This window comes from Aspergillus saccharolyticus (assembly GCF_003184585.1).
Source record: "Aspergillus saccharolyticus JOP 1030-1 unplaced genomic scaffold BP01scaffold_5, whole genome shotgun sequence".
NCBI classification, from domain to species: Eukaryota; Fungi; Ascomycota; class Eurotiomycetes; order Eurotiales; family Aspergillaceae; genus Aspergillus; species Aspergillus saccharolyticus.
The window spans coordinates 895,605-922,701 of NW_020290615.1; the positions used below are offsets into that span (position 1 = coordinate 895,605).

A 27,097-nucleotide genomic window follows, 5' to 3' on the forward strand; every position below is an offset into this window, starting at 1 on the left:
AGAGGTGGGAAGATGAGGGAAGATGCCAAGCACGCAGCGGGATGAATGACGATGCCGTGTGATTCACTACTATCAGTTACTCTCCGTACTCGCCAAATACTACTCCGTACTTTTTGTCATTACTTGGAGGTTTTTCGTGTCCCTTCAAAGTTCAACTTTTCTTTTCCCCACGCCCCCCTCCTTCGATTTTATTATAACACTTCACACTCAATGCAGATGTTGTCTCCTCTACTTCCAAGTAGTGTTTAAGAGCCTCTCCTTTCACCTCTCCCTCATTGATTTCTCCTCACTTACTTTGTCCGTCCTTCTCATCCTGCGACATCATGTTGCCCTTTGTTGATTTCCGTACGTCGTTGCTTTCCCCCCTCCACTTCTCCCAGTTATTTAGCACAATAAGAGAGGAACTGACCATATTGGTTCCATCCAGTGTTTGACTATCCCGCCAAGATCACAGGGGCTTCTATTGACGAGCGTATGCTACTCCTTCTTTCATTTGGTTGTTATGCTTATGCGCAAAGCTGATGTGGTCTTCTGATCTGCGGCACAGTCAAGCTCATTGCGTCATTTCTCCTTTCATATCCTCTGGCCGGCTTGTTGAAGCGGATTCCCGATGCTCAGCCCTGGAAGAAGAACGCTTTCATTATCGCCGTATCGCTGTTCTATATTGTTGGCTTGTTTGATCTGTGGGATGGTCTTCGCACCTTGGTCTATAGCTCCGCGGGAATTTATCTGATCGCCTACTACATTGATGGGTCTTTGATGCCATGGATAGGCTTTGTCTTCTTGATGGGCCACATGTCTATCAATCACATCTTTCGGCAAATGGTCGACGATGCTCAGGTTGTGGATATTACTGGTGCTCAGATGGTCCTTGTCATGAAGCTCTCCGCGTTTTGCTGGAACGTACATGATGGCCGAATACCTCAAAGCCAGCTATCAGACGCCCAGAAGTATGCCGCGATCACTCAATTTCCTAGTGTGCTGGATTATTTGGGATATGTATTCTTTTTCCCATCTCTTTTCGCTGGTCCGGCTTTTGATTATGTCGATTACCGCCGCTGGATTGATACCACTCTGTTCGATGTACCTCCCGGAACCGATCCCTCTAAGGTGCCCCCGACCCGAAAGAAGCGCAAGATCCCAAGGAGCGGCACTCCCGCTACGAAGAAGGCCATTGTCGGCTTGACCTGGATTTTCGTTTTCCTGCAGCTAGGCTCCTTGTATAATCAGAATACCCTGCTCGGAGAAAGCTACATGAAATACTCGTTTCTGAGACGGGTTTTCATCATGCACATGGTCGGGTTTACCGCTCGATGCAAGTACTATGGCGTCTGGTCGCTGACAGAGGGTGCCTGCATCCTTTCCGGCATGGGATACAACGGCTTCGATCCCAAGTCGGGTACGGTCTACTGGAACCGACTCGAGAATGTCGATCCATGGAGTCTCGAGACGGCCCAGAATTCCCACGGCTACTTGGGCAGCTGGAACAAGAACACCAACCATTGGCTACGGAACTACGTCTACCTGCGCGTCACTCCAAAGGGGAAGAAGCCCGGTTTCCGCGCCAGCATGGCCACCTTCACAACCAGCGCTTTCTGGCACGGCTTCTACCCTGGGTATTACTTGACGTTTGTTCTGGGCTCCATTATCCAGACTGTCGCTAAGAGTAAGAGTCTCGTCGTATCGTCTACTGCGCAACAGAACAGTCCTTACTGACCTAAGCCTAGACTTCCGCCGACATGTTCGACCCTTCTTCCTCACTCCTGATGGCAGTAAACCCGGCCCCTACAAGCGCTACTATGATGTCATGAGCTGGCTCGTCACTCAAATCACCATGTCCTTCACCGTCATGCCCTTCATCTTCCTCTCCTTCGGCACTTCTGTCGCCGTCTGGCGCAGTGTCTACTTCTATGGCATTGTCAGCAATCTTCTCTCGATTGTATTCTTCGCCAGTTCCGCTAAGGCCATCCTCGTCAAGAAGCTCAAAGCGCGCGGCACTAACAGGCCGTCACGCATCTCACGCACGGCCAGCACTGAGTCTCTCCGGCAACCACCGACCCTGGGTCTTCCTAATGACGCCATGCAGGAATTTGATGACGCCGTCCAGGAGATAATCTCCGAAATCGAATCCCGTCGCAGGCGCGGCAGTGTCGTCACTATGCCCACGGGCGAAGAGCTGAAGATTGCAGTCGAGAATAAGATGGGCCGCAAACTTCCCTGATTCTCGACATCGATTCTGCCCGTAAGCTATGGCAAGGGTGTGGATGGATGGGGAGGAATAGCCACGTGAAAGACGATAATACAACGCCTGACCCATCCTTTCTTACCTCCAGCACGAGTTATTACGATACCCTTCCCTTTTGAGTGGGTTGGTTAGTCTGCCAAGTTGCGTCTCATCATCATGGCTGGGTCCCAAGAAGCTGGCCGATCAATCTTCTTGGAGGGACTTGTCAGAGCTTAAACCTAGAATTCGGATCGAGAGCTTCGCACAGTTGTTCGGTAATTCCATCATGCAATATATATCCACCAATGTATTGTGTTCTTTATATAGTCCTTGAAACCCTGCTCGAACTCACAGCGAAAGGGTAACGAGAGGACTGATGTAAAATAGACAAATGAAAGAAGGAAAAGTAGCATATTTCCATCATGTGTCATGAAACCTCCAAGCATTTCCATCGCTATGCATGCAGTTTGTAAGTAGCTGGAGAACCCCCAATGATTGATCCATACAGACGGTTGCGGTAAGAAGGTGCGGATAGACAGAAGACAAGAGGACAAGCACCCGGTTATTGGAAAATATGTAACACATCCCCAGGAGGAAAGAAAATATAGAAAGAAATATATAAAAAAACACATTATGAACATCACGTCGTGCCAGTCGTGTCGAGAGTGATATGTATATATGATGTACCGAGCAGCCATGGTGAAGAAGAGGCCAGATGCGAAGGCTAACGCGGACGCAACTCCACAACACAGGCGGCGCTAAGGCGACCAAGGAGTATGAAGGGGTATAAGCAACTAAAAGGACTCGGTTCCAAGCATCGCCATGCAAAGTCAATTCGAGCATGTACAATGCAATGCAGGCGCAGACGTGGCCTGCGCAGCGAGCGTCAAGGCAATTCAATTTGCCTCGGCGCCCAGAATAAGCTGTAGCTGCGAGCGCGTGTGGCTTGCAACTGATATAGAACAAGATTTAGGTTTCCGATTGGCCTTTAGAAACCAACTGTTGTACCGACAACTGCCAGAGTGATCTACCAGATTGTTAGGTTGAATGCGTAGGATTAGAATAAGTAACAGAAGCACTTACCACAATAGTGATAATCGCCAATCCCAACGGATTCATCCACCGATTTAGCTTTCTCCACCAGCGCGCATTTTCGTAGCGTCTTCTCTGAAGATCGAATAACCGCATACGTAGGCTCGTTTCAAGTTGGGACTCGATGTCCTCCTGCATGGCCATTTCCGGCTGCTTCGGTAGGGGGAGAAAAGATGCGATCAGCCAGGCTAACAAACGCAGAGTAAGCAAATGTTCGAGTCAGGCTGCGTATGTAGTGCACTAATGCTTACCGAGAGGGAAGATGAATCCAACACAAAATGACCAAACTTGGATATTCCTCCGACCAAATAGAGGTTCCATTCTTGAGTCTAGAGACGGGGCTCCCCAAGTGCCCTTCCGAGGGCCCGTCGCACGTCGATCAGGTAACAGGTGTGGAGACCAGCTGCTGCGCAACCGATTGCGGGAGGTATCCCGTCTCTCAAGTTCTGGATCTTTGACCCAATGGCTACGAGGATCACGTGGATCATTCGGTGGTGCTTCCCATCGCACGCTTCGAAGGTCACTGGTCATAGTTCGAGTGTGGCTGTGAGCCGTTGGCATGCGGTAGAGAGCGCCATTTGTACTTGCCGTCGCGGGTCGAACAGACGGTGGACGACTCCCCTCCACTGGTGGTAACCCTAGATTTGCGGCTTGCGCTTCGGAGCGCCCATAGTACATCCTGGCCCAGTTAGGCAAGATGTTGTGGATACTTGAGCCTGTTCCCGGCCGCTTGGTGCTTCGCACGCTACTTCGCCGAGACCTAGAACCGGATGAGAGACTGCTGGGCACTGCTGGGTTTGAGGGGCGCGCCGGTAAGTTTGCCACATTGTCCTGCTGTTCGTCACCTTCGGAGTCGTCCACTTCATTAACTAACCAGACTGATGAAGAGGTTGGCTTTGGACGGACCAGTGCTGGAGACGGCCGTCTAGGCTCTGCCAAAGAGTTGTTGCTTGATCCTTCAGCATAGTTCGAATCACATTCTGCTGACCATCGAGAGGTGACTGTCGATAAATGAGATTTGAATCGATCCGACGAGAAATCCGTGGTGGTTTCCTGAGGGTTGGGCTCTACGACAGCCTCGGCATTGGATACATCAACCCTTGAACTAGACGATGAAGGTGCACGGATGGTCGGGTATTGAAGGAAGACCCCGCTGTCAACGATCGCCTGAATATCTGAGTTTGGCCCGCTGCGCGATGAAGACGTGAGAGAGCGAGAATGACTGCGCCCGCGCGGAAGCGTGGAGTTTGATTGGACTAGGTGCACCTGGTTGGAGGGATTGGACCGGAACGATTGCGAGCGTGAACGCGAGAGTGAACTCGATTGTTCGGAGGATGATCCATGTGTCCACTGAGCTGCTCCGATATACCTGATGACCGTTCCCAGCGAATTCAGAGATGAAAGCGAGTTGGACCGAGTGACCGAGCCAGGATTCGAGGAGGCTCCAAGGCGTACAAAATTCAGACTCGAGTTGTCGAGGGCCACGAAGTTTGGACTAGATGGAGGTCCGATAGGAACCACGTTGGGACTGGAATTGCTTGAGCCGAGCGTTTCAGGACCTGAGGGGTGACGCGATGTAGTTCGAGAAATTACGGGCTTGATTGTCGGCGGGACCTGCGGTAGTGCATTTGGTTCCTCATCGGAATAGGCAGCGACAGAAGCTGAGTCGGACTTTGGGTCGATGGGTTTGTCTTCCGGAGGCAGGAGATCAGGGAAGGACGATTTGCTTGACAAAGGATCGTCCTCCCATACTTGCGAGGGAGTATTTGCGGCATCGAATGTCGATGATAAATCCCATGGATCACTGGCAGAACGGTGAAAAAAGCTGCTGTCGGCAATTTGACTGAGCTCTGTCGAGGTGTTTCCGCCATAATGATCCGGCGCTTCATCGACGTGAAAACGGGAATCCGGGATGAACTCATGTCCTTTACCAGGCCGTGGAAGGAGAATTTGCTCGGGCTTGGTCGGGTAAGGAGTGACCGAATACAGATCACGTTCTTCGTGACCAGCGTAATTGTCACTGGTGGCTCGGAGGGACGCAGGCGGGGAGCCCTCGTTTGTCTGGGATGGATTGCGCTCGTGGAGAGCTCTCCGCTTCGGGAGATTTGTCGAAGGTCCGGTCGAGCGCATATTGTTGCAGATTAGTTCATTATCACTAGATCATTGAGATAGTACGGGGGGGCGACGACCCGGTAAGGCTGATGATGATGGGGAAGGGTGTTAATCGACAATATGGAGTACGGTCACAGAAAAACCAAGAAGCGAAGATCGAAGAATAGAGAAGAGAAAACGCCCACGCCCGACTGGGGAAGGGGGCGGGATGAACTGGAGATGGTTAAGAATGGAGATTGAAGATGATCGAAGATCATCAATGGGCAGCTTGGTTTGAGGGGCACCAACGGACCGCTCGATGGAGCGATTGACAACCCGCAGTTGCCGGCGATGGCCCCGTTGATGTTTGTTGTTGTGGTCTATAGATTTTGATGATGCAATGAAGAATGTCTCGACAGTCAACCCAGAACCGACGAACGTGATGGTTTAAGGGAGCGAACTAAGCTGTCCACCGGGGCACCACTACAGTGGATCCGACCGGAAAAAACTGCGCGGAGTTGAATCTCAATCAGTTAGTCAAGACCCCCCCCCCCTTTCTCCGATGGAGCCAGCTTGAATAAGGATAGTTAGTTGGAACGCAATTTAATGCAAGAGAGAATAAAAATTCAATAGTAATAAAAGAGAGTGTCTAACCCGAGACCAGGAAAGGTAATCAAAAAACAGAACGACGATTCGAAAAGAGCGACGAAAGGAGGGAGGACTGGAAGGAAAGGGACCACAATCTGAAACGACCAGGCCGGACTAAGCCGTAATATTTAAACGCCCCGGAATCCCGGTTCCCTGCGGCGGTGAACCATGGATAAATAGATCAATAACACTCCGTAGACGAAGAAGAGAGACAGACAGACAGACAGAGTGGATTTCTCTCTCGATCCAGGGGTCATGCAAGCTGCACGCTCTAGAGCGCCCATCTGAAACTGCACGATTGGTGACTGGAAGGAGACGGTCATGCAGCCTGTAGCACATCGCTTGTCCGACCTTGTCCTGTGGGCAGACGCCCAGCTAGCGGGATGGCGCGGGATGGGAGAAAGGGTGTGAGCCTGTGAGGGGGGTCTAGCCCCGTTGTAAGATGGCCCTCGATAGTTAGTCTGGTCTCCTGGCTCCAGATGTTCTTTAATGTTCGACTCCAAGATAGATTGGGCGCAGATCGACAAATGTTTCTACCGTGTCAAGGTCAATATAGGCCTTCATTCAGTTATCCTCGTAAGACACGAATTTGTGCTTGTTGAGGCCGAAATTTAGACCGGCCCGGGGTCATTTCGCTTCACGTCGACCTAAGATTATCCATCCGCCTTTCTCCTTCGAACCAAAGCTGAATGGACTCAGACCAGGAGTTCGAAGATTGCTAAGTGGAGCGGAGAACGCAGGCACCATTTGATTTTGACGGTGGGCACGCGAGACGCAAGTTAGTTGGTTGGCTTTGATTCACTTTGGAATGCAAGGTCCCTCTCGATCATGCATATGAAGCGTATGTGCTAGTATTATGGTATTATGCAGTGATGCACGCTGAAAGCAGGCCGTACGGGCGGGGACTTGGGGGGAATGGGGAGGTGTGGGCAGCTTAGCCTCTCATCGATCTCCACGAGGCCATCGGTCATGATTGTGACGAGTCCAAATCGTGGAGGCATCAATTGCGTTACTCGGTAGTTAGTGTAAAAGAAACCAAGAAAGGACTTACTCCGTGAAGGCTCGAAAGTGTGCAGTGGTCGAGCTCCACTACAGCAAATACTTAGCGACTCGTCGAGGTGGAAAATGGAAAAGGAGGCCAATGATTCCAGAAGGTTTCATTGGCAGTGGGGAGCAAAATCTTGGTCTTTTGTCTCCAGCCAGTCCAATAATAATAATCGTCAGGGGCCATTGGCAGAAAACGTACACTACACCTAGCACCACAGTAATAGTGCGAGCCACGGATCCTTGCTGGATTTTCTCTCTGAACTTGCCAGCTCATCATCCCAAGTGGGGTCTGTCAACCGGTTTAGTGAAGGCGAGGTACCAGAGTTGCTTATTATTACCGCAGCGCCCGAGGATGACAGTGGGGTTGTTCATAGAGGGCGAAGAGGACGACCAAATGGCACACAAAACCCTGAACCCACGGATGGATGGGCACATCTTCGGATCCATTCCCGCAAAGATCGATCGAATGTACAAAAAGCGATGAAAACAGGACGATAAGAAGAAGTCTGAAGAAGAAATCGAATCTCGATTGGAATAAAAAGCCGTGATTCTGTCCGGATTGTGCGGGATGATCCTTCAGATTGTCGTCACTTCGCGGGCTGAAACGTACTGAATAAGTTCATTCCGTACTAAACGGAATACGATATACTAACTAACTGATAATATTCCAGCTCAACTCGAACCAGGGGTGGCGGGGGAGTTCATGTAGTGTATGGTTTCCATTGATACGTGAATGGTGCATCAACCTCCTCATCTCTCCGTACGGGGTTGGCCTCCAATTAGTAATAATAAGGAGCACAAACACATTCTAAGGTGTCCCCAATTGTTCTATAGAAGTTTGATGCTCTTTCGATCCATGGTTGTGGGACTAGATCTGCCCCCAAGCCAGGTCTAGATGAGTATAGGAGAACTGGACTTCCCCTGACTTGACCATTCTTGTGTATCCTATTGAAGTTCTATTGTTCAGAGCTTCAAAGCTTTACAGATAAGGTACTGCTAAGGACATAATATGGTCATGACAGCACAATATATCTCGCTCCTGTGCCATCAGCAAAAAATCTATGGATATATACACACATAGTTATATATATGACTTCTGCTTTGGTGCTATAGCAGTGGAGGAGTAACACAGTGATTAGTGCTTTGAAGATCTTGCACATCCTAATGACAAGCACGGGGCAAATCAGGAGAATGGAAAGGAAGTACGGAGTACTGTACATTGACAATAAGTTACCTAAGGTAGTTAGTTCAGTTAGCAGGAGTTGTATAGTGTGACTAATCAGTATAACCAACTTACCTAGCCCGCTGCATTAAGGAGGAAGCTCCATGCGCTAAGCCTTTTCGGGCAAAGTAAAACCAACGGCAATAATGACGACTGATGCAAAGAGTCTCCCAGATCGACCGGCTTAGGCCAGCCCGCAACAGACCTGCAAGACCGGTATGATGATACGAGCATAATGCAATCCCTCCTACATTTCCGACCAAGTCAAAGTCGGTCGGTCTTGCGACAGAGACCTTGGGGCTATGGCGGACATCTGACCTCGACCTTCCTCAATTTTTCCAGACGTGCGACAACCACAGCGACGGCTGCATCCATCGCCAGAAAGCTTGATTTATTAGCGCTTGACAGGAAGTGGCAGGCAAAATGGCAGGCAGATTCAGTCAAGGACTTATCAAAACCCAATGCTGCGGCAGGCGACAAGGGAACAGAAGAGAAGCCCAAGTCTTATGTTCTGTCTATGTTCCCTTACCCGTCGGGAACTTTGCACATGGGCCATCTCAGAGTCTATACCATCTCAGATGTACTGGCACGTTTCTATCGCATGCGGGGACACGAGGTTTTGCACCCAATGGGCTGGGATGCGTTCGGGCTGCCTGCAGAGAACGCCGCGATCGAAAGGGGCATAGACCCAGCCGAATGGACCAACAGCAATATGGCCAAGATGAAGGAGCAGTTACGGAGCATATCGACCTCTTTTAGCTGGGACTGTGTACGTTTTTCCTGAACCTCCCCACAGCTCTACTTGTCTTTCTCAGTAGCCGTCCTGTTGACAACGCTGAAATCTTTTCCAATACAGGAATTCGCGACGTGCTCACCGGAATTCTACGAACACACGCAACGGATATTCCTTATGCTCTACGAGAAGGGCTTCGCGTATCAAGACGAAGCGCTTGTGAACTATGACCCCGTGGATAAAACGGTACTCGCCAACGAGCAGGTCGGTGTTGGGATACAAGGCTCATAGGGACCCATGGGACTGACCGCAGGTCTAGGTCGATGCCAACGGTTGTTCTTGGCGCTCAGGCGCAAAGGTTGAAAAATTGAAGTTGAAACAGTGGTTCTTCCGGATTACAGCTTTTAAGGAGATGCTTCTGAAGGATCTGGACTCCTTGTCAGGCAAGTGGCCGGAACGTGTGCTTTCCATGCAGCGGAATTGGCTTGGGAAGTCGCAAGGTGCGAATATCAAGTTTACCGTAGCCATCGATGGCAAAAAAGACTCGAGCTTCGTTAGGGTATTCACAACACGACCAGATACGCTTTACGGTGTCAAGTATGTGGCGTTGTCTCTGAATCACCCTCTCGTCCTAGAGTCCGCGAAGAAGGATCCTGAACTGCAGAAGTTCCTCGATTCCGCTGTTTCCCTTCCAGCTGATTCGAAAGCTGGCTATAAATTGTCCAATATGACTGTCTCTCATCCTTTACATGTGATTGATAAGGAAAGTCCCCATGTTGCGCGGCAGCTACCTGTCTTCACGGCGCCCTACGTTCTCGGCGACTACGGTGAAGGCGCAGTGATGGGGGTCCCTGGTCACGATGCTCGAGATCTTGCGTTCTTCAAGGAAAATGTGAATTCGGAATCTATACCTATCGTCGTCGGGGCCCAACCCGAAGTTGAGGCTGAAAACCGCAGCACCGCTATCATTTCTTCGGATCAGGCAAGAGCATTCACGCAGGAAGGCTACCTCAACTCCTTGTGTTGGAAGTACCAGGGTCTTCATTCCAGTGAGGCCAAACAGCAAATAGTGAATGATCTCAAGCAAGTCGGACGCGCGGAATCTGTGGAACAATGGAGGCTAAGAGACTGGTTGATTAGCCGTCAGCGTTATTGGGGCACTCCAATACCCATTATCCATTGTGGTGATTGCGGTCCTGTGCCAGTCCCAACAGACCAGCTTCCTGTCAAGCTGCCCAAGATTGAAGGTGAATGGTTGAAGGGCAAGAAGGGCAATCCCCTGGAGTCGTCGCACGACTGGCTGAACACACAATGTCCGAGCTGCGGCAAATCTGCCAAGCGGGACACGGATACCATGGACACTTTTGTAGACTCCTCGTGGTACTATCTGCGTTTTCTGGATCCTGCCAACAAACAATCGCCCTTTTCCCCGTCTGTGGCTCGACCAGTTGATATTTACATCGGCGGCGTCGAACATGCTATCTTGCATCTTCTTTACGCCCGGTTCATCTACAAATTCCTTTCACAATCCGAACTTTTTCCAGATTTAGCTCGCGCAGGGAATGTGGCGGCTCCATTTGAACCCTTCAAGTCCCTGCTTTCACAAGGCATGGTGCATGGCAAAACATTCTCAGACCCAGCTACGGGCAAATTCCTGCTGCCTTCGGAGCTGGACCTATCAAATCCTGAAAAACCACTTATCAAGGGAACACGAGTTACACCGACGATATCTTTCGAGAAGATGTCAAAGAGTAAGCACAATGGTGTGGATCCGACCGGGTGTGCTTTGAAGTATGGCGCTGACACTATTCGCGCCCATGTCCTTTTCTCCGCACCGGTCAGCGAGGTACTGGAATGGGACGAAACCAAGATCGTTGGTATGGAGCGATGGTTTGGTCGGCTTTGGAAGCTCGTCATTGACACCCAGCAAACGTTGGCCTCTTCAACAATAGCGTTGAACCTGTCGGATTTGCAAGCATCATCGGGTCATGCGCTTACGCTTCCAGGGGCCCTACAAAGCCTGACTGATAATGACGCCAATGCTGTTCTTTCCACCCATCGAACCATATGTTCCGTCACCAATTGCATCGAGAATAATCGCTATGGCCTCAACACCGTTGTGTCCGACCTGACCAAGCTGACCAATGCGCTGTGCTCATCCACTCCAACCTCACCAGAAGTTCTTTACCTTACTGTTTCGTCTTTACTTCGTCTTCTCTCCCCCATCGCTCCGGCATTGGCCTCCGAATGTTGGGAGATTCTAAATAGCTCGGTGGTGATGAATTCCACCGGCGCAACCTCGGCAACGTATATCCCAAATATCTTTGAATGCCACTGGCCCACACCCTTGTTAGCCCCTGCCGAGGCCGACATGCTGTCTGCACGAGGAGGCCAAGCCGTCGCGGTTCAAGTTAACGGAAAATTGCGCTTCAGTGTAACGATCCCGCAACGACTCTCGCCAACAACCACCGACGCCAACGAGAATATCACTGATGAACAAGATTGGATTATCAGTCGCATCCTGGAAACCGACGAAGGACGAATCTGGCTGCGGGAGAAGAACGACTGGGACAAGCGTCGCCGGGTGATTGTTGTCAAAGGTGGTAAAGTGGTCAATGTTGTTTTCTAGAAGCGACCCCGCATGAGACGCCGCTTCGCCACGAGCTTGGAATCATTGTTCCATGTGTTACGCGGAGTATGCGTTGCCTATTTCACAAAAGCTTGTATCATAAATAGCAGACATCCTGATGAAAGAATTTAGAACACATGACTCCCAAAGATGCGCAGCGGGAAATTGTTGCCCGCGCCGACCGTGACGTGGGATGTGGGCTGTAGTTGCCATTTCACAGTCAGCGTTCGCGACAGCTATGAGATTAGAGGCCCTGCGCCCGGTGTCAGATTAGTATGCTGTCATCATCCCAAGCGCTCTGTGACTCTGGGCGGGGGGATGAGTTTCAGGAATCGGAGTCGACGGACAGCGGAGGCATCGTGTGATGCGGCAGGACCGGCAGGGTCAGTAGTGGGCAATGAGGAGGCACTTGGGTGGGGTGGAGGGGGGTGTTGAGGCCTTCCCCTCATCATGATGCTGCTGCTGTTGCCGCCGCGGCGGATGCGCGCGGCCGGTGTGCGTCGATCCCAGATCATAGAAAGTACCATAGCATGATATGTTTTTCGCCCGGGCAGTACAGAGTTATTGCTACTTGTCTATCCGGTCTTCCGCCCCCTTAGGACTTCAATACCGGAGAAAACATGGCGGAAATTCGGGTCGTAGAAGCGGAGGACTCGAATTTCAGTGAACTCGTTTTGTGGTCGGGTAGATGGAAACCTAACCAGGCAGTTTGAGTCAGTACTTGCCGAGATCCAGCCACCTGAAGTTGGATAGAAAATATGGATCAGAGAATCAGGCACGCGGGGGGGGAAGACTGAGCTCCAATGGATATATCTGCTATTATACGGAGCAGTGAGCAGTGGTGCTGAGCGACTCGCCATTTTGGAGCGTCATGCGGAGAAATCCTCTGGGTAAGACGTTCCCCCTCACTAGTCTCGAACGAGACTAGTGGGATGATGAGGGGAGGGTACAGTACACTAAGGCACCTCTTTCAACAACCCCTCACTCTACCCCTCATGAGGGGACTCACGGGATGGAGCTACCCGAATTAGGAGAGAATGGAGTACGGCGCCGCGGGACAGGCGTCCATCCGAGTCCATTATTGTACGTACTGCTCCGTACTCCACACTCTGTATTGCCATGTTGGCATTACACCTTTGATTCTGTCTGTTTGATTGTCGACCTTGGGACAAAAGATAACGTCATCTCATTGCTCAACTCTAGTAAGCGTTATGCCGGGCTAACCTAGGTTGATCGCCCTGTCAGGTACCGAGCCCTCTAACGGTGTACTGTGCAGTACTGTGTACTGTACGGAGTAGTTTGAAAGGAGTCGGTCGGCCCTTGCTCGGTTCCCCTCATCAGCATCGATGCTCATAAGATTAAGGACTGGGTAGTAGGAAGCTCTGGACTTCGGGAGAGGATGCCGTGTGCGGAGAAAGCTTGGTGAGCCAGAGAAGGACGGACATGGGCTGCCATGATCTGCCTTGGACCTTGGTCTTTCTGGTCGGTCCCCCACTAATTACGGCACTACTACAGTAGTAGACAGAGTCTACTGTACCCACTAATCCCCACCCCCTCTTTCTCTCTCTCTCTCTCTCGTGTCAAGACGAACTGGAAAATGATGGACTTACTGTATGTACTCGGAGTATGTATCTGTACAACGGCGAGGAGGGTGAGTGAGAGAAAGAGGGGAAATTTATCCATGCGAATGAATATATATATTTGGCTGAATTCCCCTGTCCTTTCTGTCCCTCAATCTCCCCAATCATCCCATCCTCTCATCCTATCATCATCCTTTGGTCATCCATTTACTGGATTCTTGGTAAGTCCTGGATTTCTTCTCAGCTCTCCTCCGTACACTGCACCAGTGTGAACCATGATTGTTTGCAGCTTGGTCTCCACTTCTGACATCTCTTTCCCTGCCCTTCCTTGCTGCATTGCATCAAGCTTGCAAGGTTTCGCGTTCAGTAACTACTGATGCTATTACTATATAAAATGGCAAGCTGACCCGTTCTCTTTCAAGGACTACTCTCTCTCCTCGCTTTTTCTCTCTCTCATATTCACTTTCTGAGCAGTCAATTTGACATATCTCTTTCAAAATGGTATTTATGCGCTCTTTCTCCCGTCAATTTCGACGGCCTGCCACCTCGCTGCTTTCAACCAGAGGCCCTCTTGCATCAGCTGCCAGCAGTCCCTTTCGGGCATCGCCGTTGGCTAATTCTATTGCTGGTGCACGTACGCTAACCGCCTCTGCGAATCTCCAGGGCAAGGTTCTTATGGTTCTCTATGACGTAAGTCTTCGGCCTCGGCCTCGGCCCCTCCAGTTTCCTCCATCATTCCCATGACGAAAGCTAATTGAACAATGGATAGGGCGGTGAGCACGCCAAGCAGCAGCCTGGTCTTTTGGGTACCACCGAGAACGAGCTTGGTTTGAGAAAGTGGCTGGAGGACCAGGGTCACACTTTGGTAACCACCTCGGACAAAGAGGGGGAGAACTCCACCTTCGACAAAGAACTCGTTGATGCCGAAGTCATCATCACCACCCCGTATGTAGTTTTTCAACGTCTACCAACCTCACCCAGCCGAAGCTCACATGGTTTAGCTTCCACCCTGGATACCTTACCGCCGAGCGTCTGGCCAAGGCCAAGAAACTCAAGATTGCCGTCACTGCCGGTGTTGGCTCTGACCATGTCGACCTCAATGCTGCGAACAAGACCAATGGCGGTATCACTGTTGCCGAAGTCACTGGCTGCAATGTCGTCTCTGTTGCCGAGCACGTTGTCATGACCATCCTGACCTTGGTTCGCAACTTCGTCCCCGCCCATGAGCAGATCCGCAACGGCGAATGGGACGTTGCTGCTGTGGCCAAGAACGAGTACGATCTGGAAAACAAGGTCGTCGGAACCGTCGCTGTTGGTCGCATTGGTGAGCGTGTCCTGCGCCGTCTCAAGCCTTTCGACTGCAAGGAGCTGCTTTACTACGACTACCAGCCCCTCTCTCCGGAGGTCGAGAAGGAGATCGGCTGCCGCCGCGTTGATGACCTCGAAGAGATGCTCGCCCAGTGTGATGTTGTTACCATCAACTGCCCTCTGCACGAGAAGACCCGCGGTCTGTTCAACAAGGATCTGATCTCCAAGATGAAGAAGGGTAAGCTTATGCTTGTAGACCGACGATGATTTCCAGACACTAACCCAGGCTATAGGCTCTTGGCTCATTAACACCGCCCGCGGTGCCATCGTGGTCAAGGAGGATGTCGCCGAAGCCGTCAAGTCTGGCCACTTGAGAGGCTACGGCGGTGATGTCTGGTTCCCTCAGCCCGCCCCCAAGGATCACCCCCTGCGCTACGTGCAGGGCCCCTGGGGCGGCGGCAACGCCATGGTCCCCCACATGTCCGGTACCTCCATTGACGCCCAAATCCGTTATGCCAACGGCACCAAGGCTATTCTTGAGAGCTATTTCTCCGGTCGCCACGACTACAGAAACGAAGACCTCATCGTCCACCAGGGTGACTATGTCACTCGCGCCTATGGTCAGCGCAATAAGGCTTAAATTGAAGCCGGGAGGACACTAGAGTGAAAATACATGACTCAGGTAGTCCGGCACCTGTTCCTGGTTTGAACGAGCCGTTCTCCTTGATGATTTAGCTATTTATGATACCTTGAAAATACAACTTTCTTCGATTCAAATTCATTTCGCCACCGACGCTGGCCCACACCGTAAGCTTGGAATTTTGAGCACCAACGAAGATTAATTTGGCAGTTGCCCTCGCGGTGAGGAGTAGTTTATCCGTCCGCTCAACTAAGGTTTACTTGGACCGTTTCATCATGGACTTAAGGCCACTCAATGTCTACTTTTCAGTAGAATTATATTCTCACGACCATTTGATTCACTACTACTGACCTCTCCTCTGCTTCGATTTCCGTTTTTCTTTCGGTGTACAATGGTCGCGATGGTCTAAAAGGTTGATTCCACGAAATGGACCCGGTAACGCGCCTAAGTTATCCATATGAGCTTGCGGTCAACATTCAAACCTCTAGGCCCCAGAAGCGCTTATAGTGATTCAATGGTCGCTTGAGTGCGACCAAATCGGCTAAGTAATGGGGTGTTGGCTGGATTGGCGCTTTGGTGCTCCTGAAGAAACCCAGCCAATCTGCCCACCGCACAAAACTTCGTCACTCACCCACTTCTCTAGAGGATTATTCGCTCCGAAGTGATTCGCCGACCCAGAAGATACAAGACCAAGCATGCTGAGCCTGGCTCCATGAATGTGAGCGCCCCAGGTAAAGCAGCACAGTTTGCCACGTATCTTGGGGAAGAACGTAGATCTGCAATGATTCTGCGATGATAAATGAAGTGGTAAGTTTGGTGTAGGCAATAGTATATGATATATGTGCATGTATAGTTACAATGGCATGGGACAGGGGAACTAGCGGTGGGCCTGGGACTGCGACCGATGCTCCTCTTCCTCCTCATCGCTGTCATCCATGAACCCGGCCTCGAGCTCCCGACTGAGCCGTCTTCCCGAATCGACAACAGAGTTGCGTTGCCGTTCGAGGGCCCCTCTTCGCTCGATATCCATATCCATCCCCACCATGATCTCGCCCTCTTCATCATATATACTGATGTTATCATTCTGGTCGGCTAACTGCTGCTGTTGCCATGATGAAGGCAGAAAACGGCGCATGATGGCATCGGCGATGCGGTCTCGGAGGGTTAACGTGTGCGCGGAGATCGTGTGAAGTGGCAGATACTGGGAGTATCGTTGATGATATCTTCGGAAGAAAGGGACGATCACAAAGGACAGAAGAAGATAAAGTGTCAGGGAAATCACTGCCGGGATGATCATCGTCTGCGCGAGGGAAATCGGCTGTTAGGACGTGACGAGTAATAGGAGCACTGCTGGAGGGTTCACCTTCGCGAAACTCGATGCGGAACCCATTTCGCTTGGCAAGAGTTCGTGTTGCCTGAGGAGCAAGGCTTATGGGATAAGGTGTGTTTTACAGCAACAGTAAAAAGAATCAAAGTGACAAAATGGAGGAAGAGAAGGAGGAGGAGACAGCAGCAGCAGCAGCAGCAGCAGCAGCAGTAGTAGTCGCAAACGGAAGCGGATGAGCAATGCACAACGCAAGGCTGTGTGATTTTAGTTCCTAGCAGATGGAGTATTAACCTGCCATAGCAACCTGAGAGTCATCAAGTCACTAGAAATCATCCATTGAGGAGATTTTGACACTGCAAAAATTTGACACTGCAGTGAACCGGCACATGTTCGTGTCTGCCTATTATTCTTTCTATCTCTATCGGAAGGCCCACCGATAATCCCGTGCACGTGATATATATATATATATATATACACGTATACATACCTACCTACAGCTCCTGTGCCTTTTTTTGTTTAACCCGGAAATGGTAGGCGGTGACTCATACTACATTTTATTACAAAGATAGTATCATATCCTATCACGTGGCATTTTGTACAGTATTCTCAAGCTGAGTGTTCTAGAGCCGCCCTCAATAATGCTGCCCCCCTGATGCCCCGTGCTTTCAGTCCTGACGTGCAAAAAGACTCCAACCACTACTGAAGCACAACCCTCCCCTCCCCTTGATGCCAAAGGGAGGTCTTTTCGTTTCTTTCCTCTCTTTTTTTTATTTTATTTTATTTTTTATTTTTCTATTTTTCTTAATTCTTCTTTCCCCCCAATCCTTATCTCCAGAGTAGGATAGCCCTACTGGGAGCCTGGATCTTTGATTCATCACTGATCGCCCGCCCTTGTCCTTCGTTTGCGATCCACACACTGGGGGGACTATCGTACCTTTACCAATCCGTGTTGTCTGGAAAGGCGGAATTCCCTCCTTCTCCTCCTCTTCTCCCCTCCCCCTCCTCTCACTTTCCTCCCTCCCTTTCTACCTCAGCTTTAAGTCCGCCTCGCTGCGCTTCATGATTGCTTTGCGTTAGTTAGTTCAGGACTACATAGACCGAGACTGGCGCCTGGATGTTTTTCGGATCCCCGCTCCCATTCGTATCATAATTATCGACAATTTTGGAAAACGGACGAGTCGTTAAGCACGACGGAACGAATCGATAATTCACAATTTTCCAACTCATTCCTTCGTCAGCGGATCACGCTCATGCAGCGCCCTGCATCTTCCCAGCGACGTCCGTCAAAATGCCAACCAGCACGTCTGCGCCTGAAAAGTCGAGACAGACCTCGGCTGGGAAGTCATTCTTTGGAAGAAAATTACACAAAGAGAAGTCGGTAGATGAACGGTCCGACTCGCATGGATCGCACGATAGTCTGGCGCCCCCTGGGAGCGCTCCCGGCTCTCGCTCGTCCCGACACTCCAAGCGGTCGTCGGTTCAGTCCGTGGACTATCCCCACGATTTCGATCCAGCTGGCGTGTCCATGACGGCGGGTGTACTCACTTCAATCCCCTACGATAGCTTGCCTGCCGATACCAGATCGCCTGTCCCCGTTGATTACTTGTCGAGACCCGACTCATCGCATCGTAAAGAGCCATCGCCCAACCACCTCGCGAAGGGAAACAGCGACTATCACCAGTACCCGGCCTGGAATCCGGCCAGCGTCCCCAGCAATGGCAACAACGCCTCGTCGCACCCAACCGGTCCTCGGCCACCCCCGCATGGCTCGAACGTGACCATGGCGGGAAGTACTTCAGGAGACAAGGGTGCTCGATACCAACAGTGGGGACGACCAGGCAGTTCTGCCGCCAATACTGGCTTTAGCCATAGCTCTTCTTCTACGCTTGATTCCTCGGCGCCATCGCGGCTGTCTTTCGACCAACTAAGTGTCCATTCATCGATGTCAACCAATACTCGAGGTTCGAGCTATTATGCATCGGAGAGCTCCTCGCGCACGCTCACACCCTCACATTCTGCCGATCGCACCACCTACGCATCGAGCGGCAGTTCCGGCCGTTTGTCGAATGCACAGGCAGCATGGCAGTCAACCCAGCCCGCTCAACCGCCAAAGATTCCGGTCAACCAGGAGCAATACCTTGCCCGGCCAAGGGACGATCGAATCGTGGATCAGCTCTTTATTGAGCTGATGCAGAAACGAGGATGGCAGAACCTTCCGGAGCAAGCCAAACGGCAGATGTTGGCATATCCGGCTTCAAAAAAGTGGACCTTGGTACATCAGGACCGGTTGACAGAGATACAAGGAGAACAGAAGCGCCGGCAGAATGCTCGGCAGACCCATGGCCATGATGGACCGTCTGGTATCTTGGAACGCGCTGATGAGGAGGGAAGTCCGGAGTGGTACGTGAAGAAGGTCATGGACGATTCTATCACATCGAAACAACTAGCCAGTCTAAGTGTCAGTCTTCGAACGCAACCGATCAGCTGGGTCAAAGCTTTTGTTGAAGCACAAGGTCAGATTGCCTTGACGAATGTTCTTGCTAAGATCAACCGAAGGAAGGCTACAGGTGTCGTCCCAGCCCCGCCGACAGGCGATAAGGATCTGGATCGCGAATATGACATCGTCAAGTGTTTAAAGGCTTTGATGAACAATAAATATGGTGCGGACGATGCTCTCGCACATCAACAAGTCATCGTGGCGCTTGTCAGCTCATTGCTATCCCCTAGGCTGAACACAAGAAAGTTGGTCAGCGAGGTATTGACCTTTCTCTGTCATTGGGCCGAAGGCCAGGGGCACCAGAAGGTTCTTCAGGCTATGGACCATGTCAAGAATCAACATGGGGAAACCGGTCGCTTCGATGCCTGGATGCGTATTGTGGAGGTGACCATCGACGGCCGAGGGAAAATGGGCAGTTTGGTCGGCGCCAGCGAGGAATATCGCAGCGGCGGAATAGGCATGGAAAATCATCTGATGGAATATGCTGTTTCGACAATGCTGCTCATCAATATGTTGGTGGATGCGCCAGAGAACGATCTGCAGCTTCGCTGTCATATTAGGGCTCAATTCATATCTTGTGGCATCAAGCGCCTCATGACCAAGATGGAAGGCTTTCAGTACGAGGTCATCGATAAGCAGATTGAACGGTTCCGGGAGAATGAAGCTATCGACTACGAAGACCTGCTGCAGCGGGAAAGCAGCAGTATCAAGGACAGCATTGAGGGTGAGGTCAAGGATATGAGCGACCCCTCGCAAATCACGGACGCCATCACCTCCAGGATCCAGGGTACGCGAGCTCATGATTACTTCCTCTCGGCCATGCAGCACATGCTTCTGATTCGGGAGAATTCTGGCGAGGATGGACTCCGTATGTATCAATTGGTCGACGCTATGCTGAGCTATGTGGCTATGGACCGTAGACTTCCCGATCTTGACCTCCGACAAGGGTTGACTTTTACCGTTCAAAGTCTCTTGGACCGCCTCCACACGGACTCCGAGGCAAGACGGGCTTACGATGAATCTCTTGAGGCTCGCCAAATCGCGGAGGCTGCGCTTGCTGAGCGCGATGAGATGAAAGCCCAGGTCGAGCTCGGCGCTGATGGTCTGGTCAAGAAGCTGCAGAAGCAGATCGACGAGCAGACAGGGGTTATTGAGCTGCAACGGAGACGTGAGGAGGCGATGCAGGCAGAGCTTGCGGATGTTCAGAGGCTCCGCGCCCAAGAATTACAACGGAATGAGCTGGAGACTCGAGAGCTCTACCTGATGCTTCGAGATGCTCAGGACATCGCTGCCTCCAATGCCAAAAAGAGTAACATGGCCGAAGCCGATCCTTCGCAGATGAGAGGAATCCTTGATCGAGAGAAGCTCCTGGAGCGACTGGAGATGCAGCTCGAGAGGACCAAGACGCAATTCAAGCTAGAGGGCAAGGTTTGGGGTCAGCATGTTACTTCAGATAGATTGCGTGAGCTTCGGGAGCAGATGGATGGCGAAGCCGATGCAAATAATGAGCTCGGCCAGGCCACGGGTCAAGGCCTAAACGTCAACGCCTTCGGATCGGCTCATCGGAAGAGAAGCTACCTACCAGGCACCGATCAGGATGACACCTCCGAAATCCAGACGCCCGTTGACGAGACCGGAGAGGTCATGTATGAAAAGGCACGCCTTGTGGATCTCCACCGGCCCAAACTCAACCCCAAGCAAGCCAGCGGTCTATTGGGAGAAATCGCTTCCAAGGTTCCCAAGATTGACGCCGAGGACGGTGAAGAAGGTGTCCCTGTGGACAACCAATTGGCTGAACTTGGAACAGAAGATGACGCGGCTGGTTTGCAAGGACAACAAGAAGGAGGACATTCTGATACTAGTTTAATCGAACCGGTCGATTCGAAAGGCGCTCCTGCTCCTGCTCCTCCCCCACCGCCTCCGCCGCCGCCGCCTCCTCCGCCAAGGGGACTGGGATTCGCAGCGCCTTCCCCCCCACCTCCCCCTCCTCCGCCCCCACCCCCGCCTCCAGGAGCTGTCGGGATCCCTCCTCCGCCTCCTCCGCCTCCTCCGCCTCCCCCAGGAAAATCAGGGTTCCCGCCTCCTCCACCGCCTCCACCACCGCCGCCTGGTGGTCTTGGAAGGCCTGGGCCTCCTCCTCCACCTCCTCCCCCCGGTGTCTCATTCGGTGCTCCCCCTCCCCCTCCGCCTCCCGGTGCCGGTGGATTTGGAGGTTGGCGGGCAAATTACATGGCTTCCCAAGCCCTGTCCCATCATCAGACAGCTCTAATGCCATCTATCCGGCCTAAGAAGAAGCTCAAGGCCCTTCATTGGGACAAGGTCGATACTCCGCAAGTCACGGTGTGGGCGTCTCATGCTCCTACGCCCCAAGCGAAGGAGGAAAAGTATGTGGAACTGGCCAAGAAAGGAGTCTTGGATGAAGTCGAGAGGCTGTTCATGGCAAAAGAGACCAAAATATTTGGCAAGGGTGCGGGAGCTAAACAGCGGACAGACAAGAAACAACTCATTTCCAACGAGCTGTCCAAGACCTTTCAGATTGCAATGTCGAAGTTTTCCCAGTTCCCTGCTGACGAAGTCGTGCGGATGATAATTCATTGCGACACGGAGATTCTCGACAACATGGTCGTCATGGACTTCCTTCAAAGGGATGAGATGTGCACTATACCTGAGAATATTTCCAAGTCGATGGCCCCATACAGTAGAGACTGGACCGGCCCAGATGCCGCCAGCGCCGAGCGGGAGCAGGATCCTGCCGAGCTTACGCGCGAGGACCAGATCTACTTATACACCGCTTTCGAGCTGCATCATTACTGGAAGGCGAGAATGCGTGCTCTCGCGTTGACGCGCTCCTATGAACCAGATTATGAGCATATCTCCGCCAAACTGCAGCAAGTGGTGCAAGTCAGCGAGTCCCTAAGAGACTCCGTTGCTCTGATGAACGTCCTCGGCCTGATTCTTGACATTGGTAATTTTATGAACGACGCCAATAAGCAGGCCCAAGGTTTCAAGCTCAGCTCGCTCGCCCGTCTCGGTATGGTAAAGGACGACAAGAACGAGACTACTTTTGCAGACTTAGTGGAGCGGATCGTGCGAAACCAGTATCCCGAGTGGGAAGGTTTTGTGGACGAAATCAATGGCGTTGTCGCCATTCAGAAGCTCAACGTTGACCAGCTGCGCACGGATGCCAAGAAGTACATCGATAACATCAAGAATGTTCAAGCCAGTTTAGACGCTGGCAATCTCAGTGATCCTAAGAAGTTCCATCCCCAGGATCGGGTTAGTCAGATCGTCCAAAGAAGCATGAAAGATGCGCGTCGCAAGGCCGAACAGATGCAACTGTACCTGGATGAGATGGTGAAGAGCTACGATGACATCATGGTGTTTTACGGAGAAGACAACACGGACGAAGGCGCCAGGCGGGACTTCTTCGCCAAACTGGCCACATTTCTGCTAGAGTGGAGGGTAAGCACATGCGCTTGGATTTCTGTAAGGACTTTACTAACCACGAGATCAAATTTACAGAAATCCAAGGAGAAGAATATTAGCCTGGAAGAGAACCGAAAACGCATCGAAGCATCTCTGTCTCGCAAGCGGGTTAACGCAGGTCTGGCCAACGGCGCCGGGGCAGCCGCAGAAGGACCACAGTCACCGGTCACGAGCGGTGCCATGGATTCACTTTTGGAGAAGTTGCGTGCCGCGGCTCCTCAGGCGAGAGACCAGCGTGATCGTCGGCGTCGCGCGCGTTTGAAAGAAAGACATCAGGTTCGCGTGGCTTCGGGACAAAAAATACCGGATACCACGGGGTCTGAAGGTGCAGAGAGTGGACAAATTGAGGAGACTGGCAGCACTGATAAAGGCAACGCGAGTGCCAACGAGGCCAACACAACCGCCACGGGCCTTTTAAGTCCTCCATTCCTAGAGACTGAAGTTCCTGAGGTCTCGAGTCGGGATGCCCAGCATGTGTCCGAGAGTGAAGATGTTGCAGACCGCGCCGCAAGCATGTTGCAAGGTCTTCGGGACAATGTCGATGGCGAGCGCCAAAGAAGAAGACGTGAGACGGCTGAGGAGGAGCGACGTAAACGCAGGCTGCGCAGACGCAACGGTGCTGCCAGTACTAGCAAAGATAGCCCCGATGGCTCAGTTGTAGCCTCTGCCTCCGAACCGCTCTCCCCTCCTAGGACGGACCCGATTGAGCCTGATGATATTAGTATTGCTAGCCCTCGGGATGGAGACGAGGCGATGCCTCGAACGCCCTTGACACCGTCCATTGTGGTCTCACCAACCGCAGACCAGCAGCTACGGCTACCTGGCGACGATGAGCCGATTGAAGGATCCCCCTCAAAGATCTCTGCGGACTAGTTTGGCCGATCCTTATGTCTTCCTACTTCGTGACCCCCTTCTCATTTCACTTCTACTTCGCAGTGCACCCATTACGTCTCTTGTGCCTTTGTCGCAGGAATTAATCGCATTCCCTCTTTTCTAATTCTAATATCTGATAGACCAGCCCATGCCATCTCGGAAGATTCACTATGTCTATAATACTTTCATGGCTGAGCATCTCTGACAAGTCTGTCTTCGTTTCCTTTGATCTCTTTTTGGGGGGGAGGGGGGATGGGAAGATTGTCAAGCGATGATGCGGAGTGTGTTCCCACCCTCAAATTAATCCTTGACCCACGCTGTTGCATTCGTTTCAGAAACACATGTTTCACTTTGCCCTCTTCGTTCCTTTCCAATTCTTGGTTCTTCATGCTTTCAATCGTTTTCATGTCCTAGCGACTCACAGCATCTGACCTCCCCCTCCCCCTCCCCTCCGGCTCCCCTCTTTTATCAAGCTTGGCCTCCATCTTCCGTCGCTGTACATATTTGACTTTCCTTGCTTTCTTCTTGTTCATTATATCTGGATGTCGTTTCGGCGATTGTTGCATATCTCTTGCGGAGGAGGATTCCAGGCGTATGGCCGTGTGTCTTTCGGTGCGCAGGCGTGACGAAAGGGCGCAGGGGTCCCTGTGATATGACCTTTTCCTACTACATCTATTGTTTTACTGAGCTTACTGCATACACAGAAGGGTGGCCTCTGGGTAAGAAGCCTGTAAGATTGAATACAAGTACATCGTGTGTATGTAATGTTTCATGAAAAACCCTGTAAAAGATGGTAAGATAACGTTGCGTGCTGCTTTGTTCACGTGATCGTCACCTCCGCGGCCTTTTGCGCCATCATTCCTGTACCTCGTTCACCGTGAATGTTATCTTGTGGAGGCCGATTGTTGATTTCAAGTTATCCAATAGAAGTCCTCGCATGCGCGGATTCAATCTCTGGGCCCTGCAATGGGCCACTACCGCCCGCCCATCGTCCCTGGTGCGGGATAGAGCTGTTCTATCGAGACTCTCTCCGGCATTCGCGTTGCTGAAGCTAAATCCATCACCACGCCGCTGCTTCTCGGCGTCTAGGCTGAATTTCTCGCTCTTCAATGCCAATTCAACGATTTATGCACTCTCTACCGCTCCCGGGCGGGCTGCTATCGCAGTCGTGCGAGTATCAGGGCCCGCATGCGTGCAGGTATTCCTCCCATTATAGCTTCGGCTTCATTTCACCCGACCAGTCAATTTACTCTACAGCCTGTAGATTTACAATGCCTTATCCCCCACGGTGCCTCTCCCTCGTGCCCGTCTCGCTGCAGTCCGTACCCTCTACGACCCACTCTATTCACCATCTCCGAACAGCATCCTCGACGCCGCGGCGTTGGTGCTGTACTTCCCTGGCCCTCGAACCGTTACGGGTGAAGATGTGCTCGAATTTCACCTGCACGGTGGCCCGGCAGTTGTCAAGTCCGTATTGAGCGCTATAGCCAATGTTGACCCATCCCGAGCTTCAACAACAAGACCGGACATAGTCCCAAGAAGCACGTCGAAACGAGCAGCAGCAGCAGCAGAAAGAGAGGAGGGAGGAGGCAGAACAGGCACGGGTTGTCTTATTCGCTATGCAGAACCCGGTGAATTCACTCGGCGGGCCTTTCTCAACAACCGCCTCGACCTGCCGCAGATCGAAGCGCTGGGGGAGATCTTGCATGCGGAGACGGAACAACAGCGACGAGTCGCCGTGCGCGCAGCGAGTGCCCGTCACGACGGCGACGGGGGCCACACACTATCAAATCGCTACGAGCAATGGCGGCAGCAATTGCTCTACGCGCGCGGCGAGCTGGAGGCGTTGATCGATTTCGCCGAGGATCAACATTTCGATGAATCACCCCGGGAGCTGGTGGATTCAGTGGGCCGGCAGGTGCGCGCTCTTCAGGAGCAGATCCAATTGCATATCGGAAATGCGGCTAAGGGGGAGCTGCTACGTAGTGGCATCCGCGTGGCGTTGCTGGGGGCGCCGAATGCAGGCAAGAGCTCGTTGTTGAACCGGATTGTCGGGCGAGAGGCGGCTATCGTGAGTACGGAGGAAGGGACCACGAGGGACATCGTGGATGTCGGAGTGGATGTCGGAGGGTGGTTTGTGCGGCTGGGCGATATGGCGGGCATTCGGTCGGATAAGGGACAGGACGAAAGCACGGCTCAGGCCGTGGTGATTGGTGCAGTTGAGAAGGAGGGGATCCGGAGGGCGAAGGCCAGGGCATTGGAGTCGGATGTGGTTGTCGTGGTGGTCTCGCTGGAGAAGGGGAAAAAGGAGGAAAATGGGGCTGGAGAGGCTGGATCTCCGCATCTGGCGGTGGAAAAGGAAGTCGTTGATGCCGCCAATGATTGTGCGCGCGCCGGCCGCTGCGTCGTGGTTGCTATCAACAAATGCGATCGCCTGCCTGCTCTGGACTGCCTCCCGAGACAGCTGCTTGCCACCGTCCAGAATTTGTTTCCTGAGGTACCGGACCGGCGCATTTTTGGTATCTCTTGTCTTGATGCCTATCCGGAGATGACTTCGATGACCAGCCAGCAAGATCCGGGCCACATCCAACACTTTCTACAAGGTTTGATCGCTACGTTCGAGGAACTTGCCTCCCCAGCGGGCATCGATGAGGACGCTAACGGCCAGTACGACCGGTCTTACTGGGAGGATTCGCTGGGAGTTACCCACCGACAGAGCTCAAATCTACAACGTTGCTCTCAAGATTTAGACGAGTTCATGATTCAGACTCAGCCATCAAGTCCGACTCACGACGATTCTGAGGAGGAAATTGATATCGTTACCTCGGCCGAGCACCTCCGTTCTGCTGCCGATGCGCTGGCCAATATCACAGGTAGAGGCGAGAGTGGAGATGTGGAGGATGTTTTAGGGGTGGTATTTGAGAAGTATGTGTTTCCCTTGCTAGGTCTATTTTCTTGTTCCTCTCAATCAATGCAAGTCCTCTCCGCATCATGGCTAATCATCAGAGCTGGATATGCTACAGGTTCTGCGTTGGGAAATGAAACAGGACGGCCAGCTCTGAGTTTTTCTCGAAGAATTGCAACCGTTGCCCACTGGAAACTTCCCCTTTGCCCCATTTGTTGGTGCAGCTCCGCGGCTGATGGCCACTCATGCACCTAGTAGGTGGTTTCTGCTTTATGACACACGCCGCTTACCGACCCATTTGTTCAGATGCGGTCGAGACCGCCGTGGGATTCGAAGACGTAGGGGCGTTATACCCGCCTCGACCCATGGAGTCCGCAGCCACAGGAGGACATGTGGACGAGCCCATGCTTTAAAATGGGAAGCAACACAAGAGCCAGTTGAGACGTGCGAAGGTCTTGATGTTACGACGGCACACATGGAAACCGAGTTGTGAAAGCGTGAGTTTTGGGGATGGTAACTGCGTCTTGATGTTCTGGATAGTAAAAGCAGTTGCAGACAAGTTTGAGAAGTTACGCCAGACAACGAGCTGAGTCTGAGTAGTGTCTTGAATACGGACTGGAGGACTGCAGTGGTGGAAATAGATTGCGGATAGGTCAACGACGTGAAGATTTCTGTTAAGCACGAAAAGACAGGAAAATTGGCACCGTGGCCTCAACACGTACATATTTCTATATATATATACCATTTCTTAGACTTGGAGCTTCCAGCTTACACATAGCTAACGTAGGTATACCA

General features: G+C 51.9%; 8 protein-coding genes across 8 annotated transcripts; 5 read left to right on the top strand and 3 right to left on the bottom strand.

Annotated features, from left to right (window-relative positions):
• Positions 1-114: 114 nt before the first annotated feature.
• On the top strand, positions 115-2,626 carry BP01DRAFT_421354 (lysophospholipid acyltransferase). Its single transcript, XM_025579509.1, has 4 exons — positions 115-345; positions 428-472; positions 548-1,666; positions 1,728-2,626. The coding sequence occupies exons 1-4, from the start codon at positions 324-326 to the stop codon at positions 2,219-2,221; spliced, it is 1,680 nt and encodes a 559-aa protein (XP_025434249.1). The 5' UTR covers positions 115-323; the 3' UTR covers positions 2,222-2,626.
• Positions 2,627-3,212: 586 nt separating this feature from the next.
• BP01DRAFT_407814 (putative serine-rich protein) lies at positions 3,213-5,446 on the bottom strand (the record flags this gene model as incomplete). Its single annotated transcript, XM_025578807.1, has 3 exons — positions 3,213-3,251; positions 3,308-3,504; positions 3,568-5,446. The coding sequence occupies 3 exons, from the start codon at positions 5,444-5,446 to the stop codon at positions 3,213-3,215; spliced, it is 2,115 nt and encodes a 704-aa protein (XP_025434250.1).
• Positions 5,447-8,266: 2,820 nt separating this feature from the next.
• Positions 8,267-11,686, top strand: BP01DRAFT_363434 (leucine--tRNA ligase NAM2; the record flags this gene model as incomplete). The annotated part of the gene is made up of 5 exons (XM_025576278.1): positions 8,267-8,341; positions 8,404-8,452; positions 8,489-9,093; positions 9,181-9,321; positions 9,377-11,686. The coding sequence occupies 5 exons, from the start codon at positions 8,267-8,269 to the stop codon at positions 11,684-11,686; spliced, it is 3,180 nt and encodes a 1,059-aa protein (XP_025434251.1).
• Positions 11,687-13,764: 2,078 nt separating this feature from the next.
• fdh (formate dehydrogenase (NAD+) FDH1) lies at positions 13,765-15,214 on the top strand (the record flags this gene model as incomplete). Its single annotated transcript, XM_025577206.1, has 4 exons — positions 13,765-13,956; positions 14,036-14,211; positions 14,268-14,812; positions 14,868-15,214. The coding sequence occupies 4 exons, from the start codon at positions 13,765-13,767 to the stop codon at positions 15,212-15,214; spliced, it is 1,260 nt and encodes a 419-aa protein (XP_025434252.1).
• A 569-nt stretch (positions 15,215-15,783) lies between these two features.
• BP01DRAFT_354121 (uncharacterized protein) lies at positions 15,784-16,717 on the bottom strand. Its single transcript, XM_025574358.1, has 2 exons — positions 16,578-16,717; positions 15,784-16,514 (listed from the first exon to the last, which is right to left on the bottom strand). Exon 2 carries the CDS (start codon positions 16,509-16,511, stop codon positions 16,092-16,094), a length of 420 nt encoding a protein of 139 aa, XP_025434253.1. The 5' UTR covers positions 16,512-16,514; positions 16,578-16,717; the 3' UTR covers positions 15,784-16,091.
• A 1,112-nt stretch (positions 16,718-17,829) lies between these two features.
• On the top strand, positions 17,830-23,397 carry BP01DRAFT_380180 (formin sepA; the record flags this gene model as incomplete). Its single annotated transcript, XM_025577207.1, has 2 exons — positions 17,830-22,500; positions 22,561-23,397. The coding sequence occupies 2 exons, from the start codon at positions 17,830-17,832 to the stop codon at positions 23,395-23,397; spliced, it is 5,508 nt and encodes a 1,835-aa protein (XP_025434254.1).
• A 93-nt stretch (positions 23,398-23,490) lies between these two features.
• Positions 23,491-23,927, bottom strand: BP01DRAFT_179735 (uncharacterized protein). The gene has a single exon (XM_025570862.1). It carries the CDS (start codon positions 23,802-23,804, stop codon positions 23,583-23,585), a length of 222 nt encoding a protein of 73 aa, XP_025434255.1. The 5' UTR covers positions 23,805-23,927; the 3' UTR covers positions 23,491-23,582.
• A 407-nt stretch (positions 23,928-24,334) lies between these two features.
• Positions 24,335-26,439, top strand: BP01DRAFT_380181 (tRNA modification GTPase; the record flags this gene model as incomplete). Its single annotated transcript, XM_025577208.1, has 3 exons — positions 24,335-24,595; positions 24,662-26,322; positions 26,421-26,439. 3 exons carry the CDS (start codon positions 24,335-24,337, stop codon positions 26,437-26,439), a joined length of 1,941 nt encoding a protein of 646 aa, XP_025434256.1.
• Positions 26,440-27,097: the final 658 nt, after the last annotated feature.

What these genes read in the sequence shown, in the direction of transcription:
- BP01DRAFT_421354 (XM_025579509.1), top strand. Translation starts at nt 324, where the DNA reads ATGTTGCCCTTTGTTGATTTCC. An exon ending in GTTGCCCTTTGTTGATTTCC is followed by an intron (nt 346 to 427) that starts GTACGTCGTTGC and finishes GGTTCCATCCAG; the next exon opens with TGTTTGACTATCCCGCCAAG. An exon ending in AGGGGCTTCTATTGACGAGC is followed by an intron (nt 473 to 547) that starts GTATGCTACTCC and finishes TCTGCGGCACAG; the next exon opens with TCAAGCTCATTGCGTCATTT.
- BP01DRAFT_354121 (XM_025574358.1), bottom strand. Translation starts at nt 16,511, where the DNA reads ATGATCATCCCGGCAGTGATTTCCCTGACACTTTATCTTCTTCTGTCC.
- BP01DRAFT_179735 (XM_025570862.1), bottom strand. Translation starts at nt 23,804, where the DNA reads ATGAAAACGATTGAAAGCATGAAGAACCAAGAATTGGAAAGGAACGAA.